The sequence below is a fragment of the Centroberyx affinis genome, unplaced genomic scaffold (assembly GCF_046629955.1).
Source record: "Centroberyx affinis isolate AG114_WGS23_722 - 3 ecotype Tasmania unplaced genomic scaffold, CSIRO-AGI_Caff_v1 ptg002406l_1, whole genome shotgun sequence".
Taxonomy (NCBI): domain Eukaryota; kingdom Metazoa; phylum Chordata; class Actinopteri; order Beryciformes; family Berycidae; genus Centroberyx; species Centroberyx affinis.
The window spans coordinates 169,442-184,996 of NW_027280656.1; the positions used below are offsets into that span (position 1 = coordinate 169,442).

Sequence of the window (15,555 nt, forward strand, 5' to 3'; positions counted from 1 at the left end):
GTTGATGAAGAGGTCTTCAGTGATGTCCTACAGGAAAAAACAGACATGCTTTGGACTACTGTTGATGCCTATTCAGTGATTGGTAAGAGATTGTACAGTTAAAGTCAGGTGCGCATAAATGGTAAACCAGTACACATGAGCAGCCATAACTACAATTGTGCAGTTGAAATTTTGTGTACAACACGCAGATACATACCAATCACTTTTTGGGAATATTAACCTTAAACTGTGTGCTTTTCTCCCCGCATCATACGTAAGAAAAATTTAGTTCCTTGGAGTTTTAAAAGTACTGATGCTACAAAGTTAGTAAAAATGCTGTTGATGACTAATTAACTATGTAACATAGTCTGCCCTACAGTTGGACTTTATCCTCTTTATGTTAACATAGTTTAGCCTACAGTTGGACTTTATCCTCTTTATGTTAACATAGTTTGGCCTACAGTTGGACTTTATCCTCTTTATGTTATGTGCACTGCACATATGTCAAACTGCTACAAATCAGCTTGTGCTGTTCCCTACTATGCCGCATATAGTCACTCTTTTGAGATTGAGGTGCTAAGGTGTTTTATTTGCAGAAAGCTGCAGAGAATAAAAACTGAAACACTGAAGAAAATAAGTGATTAAAGGGTGTATTGAACGGGTACAGCTTCAACATACAACCAGTGAACTGATATTCAATTACAAGCCAGCAAGCATGAAAATATTCGGTCTAGACCTTGACCTATGACTAGACCTTAACAGCTAAATTATAGTGTGTTATTTTGACCTCATCAAAACTTCTGGAGAAGTGGGGAACCAAGGGATATAACATGCGGTGTGCCGCAAGGCTCAATATTGGGGCCTCTTTTATTCCTCATTTATGTAAATGACATGCCGGCTGAAGTAAAATGAAAGCTTTTATTGTATGCTGATGACTCTTCTTTACTGGTGGCTGGGAAAAGTATCCACCAAATTGAGGTCACTCTTAGTAGAGAGTTAGAAAATGTAAGGGAGAGTGGCTCATAGACAACAAGCTGTCATTGCACCTGGGCAAAACTGAGTCAATTCTGTTTGGCACTAAGCGTAGGCTGCAGAAGGCAAACAGGATAAAGGTTACATGCAATGGAAATGAAATCGTATCGCAGGCTTTTGTCACATACCTTGGCATTACTCTGGATCAGTCACTCTCAGGTGAATTTATTGCTGAGAAAATACTATACAAAAGTGCCTGTAAACTCAAGTTCCTGTACCACAGAACGAGGCAGTTTGACATTAAAATTAAAAAAACTCCTTGTAACAACACTGATACAGTGCCATTTCAATTACGCCTGTTCTGCATGGTACAGTGGCTTGACAACGAAACTAAGGAACAAGATGCAGGTTATGCAAAATAACATCATTCGTTATTTTTCTAAATGTACCTCCCAGAACTCATGTAGGAGGTAACGAATTCAAGAAGGTGGGCCTGTTGCCAGTGCAGCTCAGGGTGAAACAGCTGAAACTCAACCACATGTATAACATCATCAGTGGTGCTGCCCCTGACTACCTGGGCTCGCAGATAGTCATGGTCCATACATAGCATGGACACAACACCAGGGCTAGTGTGCGCTCATGCAAGGTGCCACGAGTAAACTGTGTAGCTTGGAGCTCCTTTTTTTTATACAGGGACCTTACTGTGGAACAGCCTTCCACTTAGCATCACACTGTCAGAATCCAGAGAGGTTTTCAGAGGTCAGGTCCGGGCTCATCTCTGGGGTAAGATGACCAGATAGATAATGACAGGCAGGTCCTGTGAGCATATTGTGTTTTTTTTCTTCATCATTATGCGTTATTTGTGAAATGCTGTTAGGACGTATTGATTGTGACTAAAAGGGAAGATACTAGTACAGGGATTGAAGTTTCATGTCTGTTGTTTTTATATCAAGGTTGTCTTTGGATTTTTGTTGCTTGTTGTTTTAGAGGATTCTATGGATGTTATGTGTTACTGTCTGTCCTGTTTTCTGACATCAGGGACCATGTTGGAAATAAGTGTTCTCACTTTTACATGTTATCCCTTGGATTCATTGTCTTCTATATTCATTAATAAAATCAATCAATCAATCAATCAACGTTCCTGAAGACAAAAGTCATAAAAGAAGCAAACAACCTCACCAAGACGCTCATGCTTGATTCCCTCATCCATTCTGCAGAGGAGAACCCTAATGAAGATGAAGATGTCCCAGGTAACTGTCAATTGAGGTCAAATTAGTTTATGTCCAGCCACCGTTTGTCAAACACTGATCCAAGTTGCTCTCTCTTATTACCAGTGACAAGTCTATAGTACTTGTATTTCTATAACATGAGCGTTTAGATTTGTAGTATTGACTGCTTTATTAGATGTTTGCCATGCTGAGATTGTTTTTCCCTCTTAAAGTTGGGATAGTGACATGGCCTCGCTGCTGCTGCTCCTGCCTCCACCACCCGGTGGGAAGAAGAGACCTGCGAAGATCAGTGTCCGGGAAGCTTTGGATCATGTAGTCAAGTTTCACAAGGTCAGTGGGCTTAGATTTGTGCCAATTATTTTCATATCAAAGTGTCATTTGCGATGTAGTTTAATGTTTGCTAATTTTATCTTACAGTCATGCCGCAGCCTTCAGGAGGTCACTGGTTCAGACCAGCGGAGACAGCCGTACATCCTGCCAGTTAGGACATCAAGAAACAGCATCCATGACTACATTGTGGTGGACGGTCAACTCATTCTCTGCAAGGCTAAGTAAATGATGGCAGACAATCTGCATGTTGACATGGACTGTGAAGTTGATGTGGCCTCTTGGATTATTTGTTTTGGTACAGAGTATCGCTCAGGTCTCCTGGTTTGTTTGAAGATAGAGGAGGGGATGCCAACATTTAGTCAAACAGTCTTGTAACAGAAGATTTTGAGACACGTGGTTTTGCAGAGCATCTTCATTCCTACCATGTGCTGGAGGGAGGTGGGGGGAAATGTTTCTTTGCTGAAAGTTGAACAGTTGCGTTTCTTTAAACCGTTTGACCTTTTTTTTTTTTTGTTGGTGATTAACTTTATTGTAACAGGACTGGGACAGTTTACTTTGCGAAGCATCTTCAGCACTTCCATGATGGTCAGTTCAAGTAGATTTTCTTTAAAATTCAGAAATTTGCTATAGTTTTTTTAGATTAGAGCGATATTGAATTCCTTATACTCAGTCAAACTAATGTACATTGGTGAATTTCATTTGACATTTTATTTAAATTGACTGAACAGAAGGTGATTTGAGTCCAGCTTGCTTCATTACAGAGAGAAGACAAAAATGTTCTCATGTTGATCTTATCTGCTTTTTCTGAGCCATTTGAACAGCAATCAGTGTATGGTATTATAATACATATAGTCTGTATTGTATGCATTATAGAGATGACCAATATGATGTTGCATTGTTTTTGAGAAACTGTTTTATACTGTTTAAAAAGCATTTCACTGCTTTAAAAAAAAAAAAAAAGGTTTACATTGTATATTCCAAAAGTGCACGGCTTTACACTGCAAGTGTCTGTTTGCTGGAAAGTTTTGAAATAAAATCTGAGGTGGACTATATTTAAACTCTCACTGGTGTTTATGAAGCTCTGAATTGAAGTAAAATGTTACCTTCAGTAAGTGTAAGTTTAAGTGTAAGTTCAACACTTAAAGTTTGCGATTTCACACCATAGTGGTGTCATATATAACCTTTGTAGTGGTACATTTAGACTCTATATAGTGCCCAAAAAACACCGAGTTGAAGTACATTTTTACTCTTTATAGGTCCCAAAAAACACTGAGTTGAAGTACATTTTTACTCTTTATGGTGCCCAAAAAACACTGAGTTGAAGTACATTTTTACTCTGTGAGTGTTATAATCCTACACCTATTGGTGTAAGGTTACTCTAGGAAAATGGTCAAATGGTGCCTGTGAAGAGTACATTTTTACACTCCTAGTGTCAGTCAATCAACTCTTGATTAGTGTATATATTAAACTCTGTGAATAGTGTTGGATGAACACTGTGTCCTTGGACCCAAATACACACCAAGTTCGGTGTATATTGTACTCTAATATAGTTAAATATACTCTGTCAATTTTCTCTCAGTATGCTTTCAATGTGTGTCATAATTTTCATGGTGTTTGTAAATGTCAGGCTCACACAGGTAGTGCTGATCCAGTTTCACAGGGAAATGCTGCCGCTAAAGCTGCTACTCTTTCTCCTGTCTCTCCCACTCTGCAAAATGCATCTGTCTTCTAGGATGATAGTGACAACGATGAAGCAGCTCTTTGAAGAACGAGAGGAAACCACTCTGCATCGTATGTGCTAGTAACCTCTCCAGAGTGGTGACCCTCTACTGAGTGTAAAGCTCATGGGTTGAAGACAACATGCTTTATTGTGTTCCTTTTTTTCCCTCATTTAAGTGTTTTTTTTTCATTCATATTGATTGAAGCTTGCTTGTAACTTTTAGAAGTAATGTTTTCCTCACTAAATAAGTGATGCATTCATAGATTAGGATGCATCTAGCGTTATTTTATTTTAATCTTAGTTGTCTCTCTGTGACAAAAGGGAGGAATTTAAGAAATAAAGTGAATACTGTGTTTTTTTTTATAAGAATAACACACTCTGTTCTTTTGTTCTTTGTTCTCAGAGTAGAGTGTCTTTTTTTCTTTACATGCCATAATGATGTAATCAGTGCATGTACGTGTGCATGTCCACTATATATGGTTATGAGTGGTTTTGAGTGTTCTTATAGGTGGACAATAGTATATGCTATCCATACATGTTTCCATATTAGGTGAGGTTTTGGCTTTGAGTCAAGAAACCCGAACTGTGGTTTGTATTTGAGCCAAGTGGCTTTGGCTCTGTGCCGAGATTTACAATTTTGTTTACTCTAATCTATATAAGTGAATCCTCTCCACTCCTTTCTTTGTCACTTATTTGTTGCTTGTGTGGAACACTGAACTGAACCATGAATGTCTGAATAAAGAATCCACGGAAGACTCTTGAACCTTTGCTCATTCAATTTGACCCACAAGGTGAAGCTTATTTTTCCCCTACAAGATCAATAAAGATATCCCTGTGACCTCAGAGTAATCCTGTATGATACAGAAGTGCTAGGTAAAGAACTAAGGGAGAAAAGGTACAAACCTTTTGTTTCTTTTCTAAACATGACAGGAGGATTTTTAGTACAAGTACCAGAGGAAGATGGACATGATGAAATCAGTCATCGGCTTTTCTTGTGTTTCAGGAAATGCATGTCAACTCGGATGATTCCTAGCAAAGAAGCTGTTATCTGTTCATTAGAAGCAGCATCAATAAATAGGAAGCTGCTGTGAGGGATTATTCACACTATAACTGCTGAAGGTTGGCTGTTTGGATGCAGACAAAGGAACAGTGGACCTTGGCGGATGCACCGCATTAGGTTTATTCTCCAGCAGCTTTCAAACCATAAATTGTGTTTCATTATTTGTTTGCACACTTGTTTGGTAGTACAACTTAGAGCCTGTATAAACAGGGCCTAAGTGTTTAGAAGATTAATACTGAGCTAGCCTTGTTTTAGCATTAGCCTTGTAGCATCCTTGTACAGTAGCATAGGCTTTTTGTTAGAATGTGTTTGCACATTAATTTTGTAGTAGCCTAATACGGCTACTACAAAACTAAAAGTCGCACAAATAAGGCCATTGTGTAATCGTGTTACTTGAGTTAGTGAAATAAGCAATGAGGGTGGCAGGACAGCCGAGCGGGCCCTGGCATTCAGATGAACCTGCCAGTCAAGCCAGTAGGGCCAGTCAGACTAAGCAGATACAATGTGGATATGCGGCCTGCTGAGTTGGCCGGGTATCTGCTCTCTGCTTGGGCAAGTCAACATGATCGCATAAAAAGTTGTGAAATGATCACAAACTCTGAAATGCAGACTTACTTTAGTTCCTACAGTCAGAGCCACAGTGTCACCAAAACAGATCAATAAACATATTCCTGTGACCTCAAAGTAATCCTGTATGATACAGAAGTGCTAGGTAAAGAACTGAGAGCCAGGGAGAAAAGGTACAAACTTTGTTAAACATGACAGGAGAATGTTTAGCACAAGTACCAGAGGAAGATGGACATGATCGAATCAATCATCAGCGTTTCTCGTATTACAGGAAATGCATGTCACATCTGACAAGTCCTTGCAAAGAAGCTGTTATCTGTTCATTAGCAGAAATAGATAACTAGGAAGCTGCTGTGGGGGATTATTCACACTATAACTGCTGAAGGTTGGCTGTTTGGATGCAGACGAAGAAACAGCGGACCTTGGCAGATGCAACACATTCAGGTAGTGGTCCAGCAGTTTTCAAAACGTACATTTATGTTTTATTATTTAGCAAACAAGAAATTTCATGCTGTCACTTCTTATAACATATTTTTTTATAGATAGGCTTAAATGTAGTTTGTTCTTTTTACCTGTTTTAGTCCTGCTGTATATGCCTGTTTCATTCGTTTATCAATTCTGTTTTTTATTGAATGCCTAAATTCTTTATTACTGTTATTGTTATTTGTAGTAGTGACAGCAGTATTAACAGTAGTGAATAGCATGATGTCTATTCAGCCTGAGGGGCCACATGCTCCCTTGGAGATTTGATATCCGACATCTCTCAGATATAAAACTAACCTTTTTTCTTGCTTTTCCTTTTCTGGTATTTATTATTTATTCATGATGATTCTAATTTGCCATAGCATTGCATCTCAGTAAAACAACTTTTGTTTCCTCTTCCTCATGTCTTAAGTTCCTTCCACAAGAACGCTGTATTAGAAAGTGCAGCTGCTGCCTAGATGCCAAGTCCCTTTCTTCTGTGGTTTTATTAACTATGTTATCTATTGTTTAGCAGTGAGGACATGTTTATGTGAACTTATGTCTCCTCAACAGTTTAGGGAACACTATGTCTCTGGTAGCAGTAGCAGTAGTGGAGGTAGTAAGAGAAGTGTTGAGTAGAGGCTAAGAAACCCTCCACCTTTCTCTGACCTGCTATCCCCAACAACAGGTCTCACTCTGAAGAATGGAAGCTTTGCACAACAACACAACCTTAAAGAACGACACATATGATGTTGGCGAGCCATTTTTTTTCTTCCCAGCCACCTTACGTGTGACGGCATGCATCATCATCTGCATCGGCCTTCCTTTGACCTTGCTGGCCATCTGTGCTCTGGTTTCCCTGGTAAAATAATTATGATTGAGATCTATTCATTTGTCCATGTACTTGTCTATCTTTGTCTATCAGTCTTTCTGTTATTTATCTATTCATGATGTCACATGCAGGTGTGTTAATTATGATTGAGATCTTTTCATTTGTCTTTGTGTCTGTTTGTCTCACTATCAGTTATTTATCTATAGTCAATGAAAGGTGATTCAGTTTTTTTCAAGCACTACATTCATTTATTTTGTGCCTGCTTATTCCTTTTCTGATTCACTAGAGACTGGAGCCTTTCCAACTAGATTCATAGCTACAGGCAATTTAGTGTCTTTGAAATGTAGGAGGAAACCTCCGCTGTGACAGGGAGAACATGCAAACTCCTCACAGCAGGGCAGGGAATCAAACCCATTTATTTGTGTCTTTGTTCAACCATTATTTCATCTACACGTCTAGGCATTCATTCATTTATTTGTGCATTTTGTCATTCCTCCAATCTTTTATTTAGTCATTAATTCATTCTTTTTAACTGATTCATTCAAATACATTTATTTCTACTTTCTCAGGTAATTCAGTTCTTTTTACCACTGTTCCTGTAGGTGCGAGACGGCCAGGTTGCGCCAATCTACGTCATCAACCTCCTCGTCTCCGACCTCATCCAGTTCTGCTGCCTGGCCGTCCGGGAGGCAACACCCTGGGGACTCACCCGCCCTCTTTTCTCTTATTTTATCTACGATATTGGGGTGGCGGCTAGTCTTGGCTTCATGGTGTGTGTAGCCCTGGAAAGGTAGCTAACCATCTGTTTGTGTTTATGTGTTTCCAACACATATATCTATCTATCTATCTATCTAAACATCGAACAAAAAGTTCGGAAATTTGTGTTTGGTAGATTATTTCTCTGTTGTAACAATGCTTCTTGGCAATACATTTTATACCGTTGGAAAGCCTGTTTATTTCCCTTTTAAATGGTGCCCCATTTGTAAGGAACATGCATTTGTGGGATGAGCAGCACAGCTGAGTATGTGGGTTGCGCTCATGAAAAATTTGCCAAATCTTCTCTGCCAATGCCAAACAGCTTATTCTGCTGTTGCTACTGACTCTTGTTTTGAGCTTCCGGTACCCCCAGGTGCTGACAATCAGGTACCTGATTGGCACCTGCACTGGAACCTGAACATGTGGAGGAACGTTATGTTCAGCGATGAGTCCAGATTCTGCCTACGGAAGTTGGATCGTAGGGTCAAAGTGTGGAGAAGACGGGGAGAACGCTATGCTGATTGCTGCACCGATAGAGTAACACCTTTTGGTGGAGGCAGTGTGATGGTGTGGGGCGGCATCTCCATCACTGGAAAAACGAGGCTTGTCATCATCGGAGGCAATCTCAATGCAGAGAGATATCGAGATGAGATTCCGCAACCGGTGGCGATCCCATATCTCCACAGTCTGGGACCGAACTCCATCCTCCAAGATGACAACGCTCGCCCCCACAGAGCGGGGTTTATCAGAGACTACCTCCAGAATTTGGGAGTAGAGAGAATGGAATGGCCTGCCAACAGTCCTGACCTCAACCCAATTGAACACTTATGGGATCAGCTTGGGCGTGCTGTTCGTGCTAGAGTGACCGACACAACCACGTTGGCTGACTTGCGACAAATCCTGGTTGAGGAGTGGAATGCCATCCCACAGCAGTGTGTGACCAGGCTGGTGACCAGCATGAGGAGGAGGTGCCAGGCTGTTGTGGCTGTTTATGGTTCTTCCACACGCTACTGAGGCTCCTGACTGTTTGTTAAATGAATAAATTGTAAAATTGCCAATATGTCTTGTTTCTTCCTTGTTACTGATAGACTTCAATCATCCAATCCACCAAACAACACCAAACAAGAGTCAATAGCAACAGCAGAATAAGCTGTTTGGCATTGGCAGAGAAGATTTGGCAAATTTTACATGAGCGCAACCCACATACTCAGCTGTGCTGCTCATCCCACAAATGCATGTTCCTTACAAATGAGGCACCATTTAAAAGGGAAATAAACAGGCTTTCCAACGGTATAAAATGTATTGCCAAAAAGCATTGTTACAACAGAGAAATAATCTACCAAAGACAAATTTCCGAACTTTTTGTTCGATGTTTATCTATCTATCTATGTATCTAACTATCTATCTATCTATTTCTATGCTGCGTTCAAATTCTGTCGGAAATATTCTAATTACGGCTAGAGCGTATTTGAACAGCCCAATAAAGTGGTAAACACAAATGGTAAAGTTGAATTTTACATGATACCCAAGATGCCAAGATGTGACATTCTCACTCTTTGTTGAACATTTAGGTGTCACACATATACAACAACTTTTTCACAATGTCACATTACAATATGAATTACATAACTGAATATTCTCCTCTTCATTCTGCTGTTGCAGCACAAAGGAGCTCTGCACCACTTGGTTTTACAAATAGTCACCAAAAAAGCTGCTTTGTTTGAGGGTCTGCTTTATTATTTGTGAGCAAAAAGTACTTGTATACACAATGAGTTGTATTTATAACGGCCAAATTACGAGCTTACAAGGAGCACATGAAGGCAGCAATACATAAAGTTTCCTTTCTGTTGTTGAATATAATGCATTTGCATGTCTAAAAAAAACTCTGGATGTGACTGATGGGCCAGTTGCCTTACACTGCATCTGTGATGATAATGATGTTGAAACAATATGTATATCATTCAGCCCTCCTATCTATCTATCTATCTATCTATCTATCTATCTATCTATCATTTCAGGTATTTGGTCGTCGCCTGCCCACTGTGGTACCGCTTCAGACGCACCATCAAGTTCTCTCTGGTGGTCTCCTTCATGGTCTGGGCCTTCTCCATCGTCCTCATCATTGTCAGCTATTTTGTGATGGACTTCTTGGGCGAAATGATCCTCCTCTCCATCTCCCTCCTCCTCCCCTTCCCCCTGCTCATCTTCTTCCTGGCTGGGACCCTCAAAGCTTTGTCTGCTTCCATCTCTGTCCCCCCTGAGGAGAAACGGCGAATCGTAGGAGTCTTGGTTCTGGTGCTGCTTAACTACACACTGCTGTTCCTGCCCACGATCATTTGGTTCCTGGCGGCAGCAACAAGATCATCTGGCCTCATTTTCAATCCTAACCTGCGTCTCATCTTCATTCGGTTCAGTCCTCTTGTGGACTTGGTTCTGTATGTTTTCATGAAGAAAGGAGCCGTAGACAAGCTGCTGGCCTGCCTGTGTCGGTGCAGGATGACCAGAGAGCAAGAGCAGGGACAGATCAACACCGTGAATGACGATACCACAGAGAGGGTCAGCTCCGTGTAGGAAGAGGAGGAGAGGGAGAGAGAGAAGGGGGAGGGAGGGGGAAGAGATGGAGGGAAAAGAGGAGGTGAAGAGAAGAGATGGGAGGAGCCTTCCACCACCTAGAGTAGAGTCACTGATAACTGTTGGGAATGTGACACCTGAGAGTCGAGTTAGGGGGAGCAATTTTTGTCCAGGGGGGCTGGTAGTACCAACCTCCATCTGTTTTTTTTTTTGTCTATTTGTCTCTCCATCCATCCATCACACATGACATCTCACAGTGTCCACAGACTGGATTTTGACTAAATTTAAGGGAATAATAAATCTCAGACCTGCATCTTCATAATTACACTAATTAGCCCAAGAGTGGATGCTACAATTACACATCAAAACTGAACATTTTAATAACCATCCCACATCACAAGTTCGAATGATATGAAATTTGGTCTTTTAATCCCCTGGGAACTGTTGTCCATGCTTTTATTTTGTCACATCTGGATTATTGTAACTCCCTGTACACCTGTCTCACTCAGCAGAGTAGATCCAGATTACAGTGAGTCCATAATGCTGCAGTCAGACTCTGAACAGGAACTAAGAAGAGACAGCTTATTACCTCTATTTTAGCTTCACATCATTGGCTCCCAGTGAAAATTAGGATTGATTTTAAAATCTTACTGAGCACATTTAAGACACGTTTTGGACAAGTGTATAGCTACAGTATATCTCTGAGCTTTTAACCCCTTATGGGCAGCCTGAGATCCTCAGGCAGCGCTCTTTTAGTTGTTCCACAGTCTAGGTTGAAGACTAATGGTGCTTTCAGTCTACGGGCTACAAGTTCAGCTGGCTTCAACTTTTTTCCACGCGGTGAAGCGCAAACAAATCAAGGTAGTGTAGGGTCGTTATATATTTACGTTGTTATTGTTTACTTGATGAATTAAAAGAACGAGTTTTTGCCAAATAAAATAAAAACTAGACAAATGCAACATTATCATACTGATAACGACAGTCTGACATTATCAGTTGGTGCAGCACTTTTCTGCTCCGTTGGCAACAGTGTAGCTTGGTACACCAGACCGTTCTGTAGCTTTTGCAGCCCGTGGTCTGAACGCACCTTAAGGGAGACGGAGCTTCCTCCATCAGGCTCTGAGGCTCTAAGACCTGCTGATAAGATAAAGCTAGGCCCATTCATCTGCATTTACTGCTTATGTTTTTAATTACTGCTCACATTTTTTATTTTGTATTGTAAACAAAGTTTAACTGCAAATCTGTATCTATAAATAATGTTCCTTATTAATATCATTATTATTATCATCATTATCATAATTATTATTATTATTGTTATTAGAATTTTGAAAATAAAGCTTGGGCCAGATATATTTCTTCTTGTTCACAGGAATGGTTTTAGCATTTTAAAAACAGTCTTAAATTTCATGAAAAGCTAGGCCCATTCCTCTGCATTTACTGTTTATGTGTTTAATTATTGCTCACATTTTTTTTTATCTTGTAAACCACATTTACTTGTTTGTAATTCTACATCTATAAATAAAGCTTGTCATTATTATTATCATGATTTTTATCTTTATCATTATCATTATCGTAACCATTATTGTTTTGAAAATAGAGCTTGGTCCAGATAAATTTCTTCTTGTTCATTGTGTACCGGGTGTGCCTGGCCTGCAACAGTCCAATATCTGGCTGGATGCACATCCGTTAACTTCTGTGTGATCTGTGTTGTGTTCTATGGCTGTGCTGACTGAAGAAAGGACCCGGACCACAAACAGCTACTGGTTGCTCTTTTATTGAAGACTGGATGGTGGTTGTGTCTGTACAAGTCAATAAAACAAATAGAAATGCTCTGTAACATGCAGTCTCTTCCACACACTCGGGTCATCAAGCCCCTCCTCTCAGTTAGCATAGCTGACTGACATGTTAATTTACACTTTGCATATCAGACATGACTAATACAACTCATCTTATTAACAGCAAAAGTGCTTTTGAATAAGAATATGAAAATAAATGAAATAAAATGTAGAAATGCTCAATGCATTTGATTACATATGAATTCTAAACATATTAAATATAACCAGTATAGATACTTATGTAATAATGAACAGACAGAATGCACATACCTGTACAAGTCAATAAAACAAATAGAAATGCTCTGTAACATGCAGTCTCTTCCACACACACGGGTCATCAAGCCCCTGTTAGCATATAAACACACAGAAAACCCTGTAACACTTGGAAACACGTGTCTACTATAAAACTTGCAAAAGTGCATTTACAAAGTTTATATTCGAATGACACATAGCTGGCATGTTCACAATCTTAAGACTAACATTTATAATTGCATACCGCCACGTTTGCATTGTCTACAAACCAAAATAAAAGTTAAACTATGACCAGGAAAATAATACATAACTCCTCTCAGTTAGTGGCGCAGCATTGACGTCAAAAAGTACGACCCCTTAAAGTGACAGTACAGGTATTAACGCTTCAGTTTGAATAGAATCAGAATCAGAATCAGAATCAGAAATACTTTATTGATCCCCGAGGGGAAATTGGGTTGCATTGCAGTTGCTCACATTGTAGAAGATAATATATATAAGCATAGAGAAATTATAAGAAATTATAAGAAAAATAGAAAAAGAAAGTAAGAAATATGTAAAATATGTGCATTATACTACAGTACAATATATAACAATGAGAATAATAATAATAATATAGAAATAAGAGAAATAAGAATTATGTACAATATGTGCATCATACTCCAATATATACACCAGTGTAAATAATTAAATAAATAATTATTGCACAGTTGAATTATTGCACAAAAATCTGTATTGTACAGTTTAAATATAAAGTTTATTATAAGTTATGGGGTTATAAACTGCTGACAGTGGTGAAATAAGTTCAAGAGCCAGTCTATTGACTCAGAGTGTCTGACACTCTGAGGGAGGAGTTGAAAGGTTTGATGGCCACAGGCAGGAATGAGTTCCTGTGGCGCTCTGTGGTGCATCTCGGTGGAATGAGTCTTGCACTGAATGTGCTCCTGTGCTTGACCAGCATGTCATGGAGCGGGTGGGAGACATTGTCCAAGATGCCATGTAACTTGGACAGCATCCTCCTCTGTGACACTGCCGCCAGAGAGTCCAGCTCCACCCCCACAACGTCACTGGCCTTGCGGATCAGTTTGTTGAGTCTGTTGACGTCTGCTCCCCTCGACCTGCTGCCCCCAGCACACAACAGCAAACAGGAGAGCACCGGCCACCACAGACTCGTAAAACATCCTCAGCATTGTCCGGCAGATGTTGAAGGACCTCAGCCTCCTCAAAAAGTAGAGACGGCTCTGGTTAGGCTACAAAACACACCTTGAACGTAAACAAAACAGGTTCTTCAATATTTATCAGGATTTGTTGAAGTTTCAAACATAAAAATAAATATGTAATTTCAACCCGGTTACAATTGGAATGGTTTTAGCATTGTAATGACAGCCTGTCTTAAATTGTATGCTACAGTAAGCTGAATTCTATCAGTATTATCCTGTAGCCTCTTGACACAGGACACATGGTGTATGAGTTCATAGCCAGAGTTCAGCCACAGTAGTTTCAATAGCAGGTATTCAGCAGGTATTCAACAGCATGGCCTTGCATAACCCCTGTTACTAACATGTGATTCAATGGAAGCTACATTTTTATATTTAATGTCTCAGCATGGCAAGTTTATGGTGAGAAATGTAATTTAATTGCAGTCAACTCTTCTTGAGGCAGTGATACACAGAGCAGCTTTTTGTGACGACTCTAGAAAGCAGCAGTGTTGCATCAACAGGAAATTTACCAGGAAATGTTTGAAATACATTTTTGACTTCTTGTCTCATTTTGTTGCTTGCATCATTATCCATCTATGTTTGTTCAGTTTAGTTTCATGTACTTTAGTTTTTAGTGTAGTTTAGGTTGCTTTTTTAGTTTAGTTTAGGTTGCTATGGTCAGAGCCGCACTGTCAATAAAACAGATCAATAAAGATATTCCTGTGACCTCAGAGTAATCCTGTATGATACAGAAGTGCTAGGTAAAGAACTGAGAGCCAGGGAGAAAAGGTACAAACTTCTTGTTTCTTTTCTAAACATGACAAGAGGATTTTTGGTACAAGTACCAGAGGAAGATGGACATGATCGAATCAATCATCAGCGTTTCTCTTATTACAGGAAATTCATGTCACATCTGACAAGTCCTAGCAAAGAAGCTGTTATCTGTAGATTAGAAGCAGATGTAGATAACTAGGAAGCTGCTGTGGGGGATTATTCACACTATAACTGCTGAAGGTTGGCTGTTTGGATGCAGATGAAGAAACAGCGGACCTTGGCAGGTGCAACACATTCAGGTTGTGGTCCAGCAGCTTTCAAAACGTAAATTTTATGTTTTATTATGTAGCATACATTAAATCTCATGCGGTCAACTTCTTAGAACAGATTTTTTATAGATAGGCTTATGTGTAGTTTGTTCGTTCTACCTATTTTAGTCCGGCTGTATATGCCTGTTTTATTCATTTTTCAGTTCTGCTTTTAATGTCTAACTTTATTACTACTGTCATTATAATTTGTAGTAGTAACAGTAGAATTAACAGTAGTGGCTAGCATCATACATATTCAACCCGAGGGGCCACTTTTATATAGAGAATTCAGATTTGATAACTGAAATGTCGATATAAAATCTCTAAAATCTAGATATAAAATTAACCTTTTTCTTGCTTTTAATTTCCTTGTATTCATGATGTATTCATGGTGATTGTGCCATTGCATTGCACCTCACTAAACAACATTGTTTCCTCTTCCTCATGTCTTAAGTTCCTTCCTTAGAAAAAAAACAGGTACATTCTAGCTGCCAATTCCTTTTCTTCTGTGGTTTTATTAACTATGTTATCTATTGTTTAGCAGTGAGGACATGTTTATGTGAACTTTTGTCTCCTCAACAATTTAGGAAACACTATGTCTCTGGTAGCAGTAGCAGTAGTGGAGGTAGTAAAAGAAGTGTTGAGTAGAGGCTAAGAAACCCTCCACCTTTCTCTGACCTGCTATCCCCAACAACAGGTCTCACTCTGAAGA

At 39.5% G+C, this 15,555-nt stretch overlaps 1 protein-coding gene across 1 annotated transcript; it reads left to right on the forward strand.

Moving 5' to 3' along the window:
• Positions 1 to 2,405: 2,405 nt before the first annotated feature.
• Positions 2,406 to 10,478, forward strand: LOC139656196 (G-protein coupled receptor 4-like). The gene is made up of 5 exons (XM_071533700.1): positions 2,406 to 2,510; positions 2,598 to 2,706; positions 7,099 to 7,181; positions 7,754 to 7,941; positions 9,926 to 10,478. The coding sequence occupies exons 1-5, from the start codon at positions 2,406 to 2,408 to the stop codon at positions 10,476 to 10,478; spliced, it is 1,038 nt and encodes a 345-aa protein (XP_071389801.1).
• The last annotated feature ends 5,077 nt before the right edge of the window (positions 10,479 to 15,555 follow it).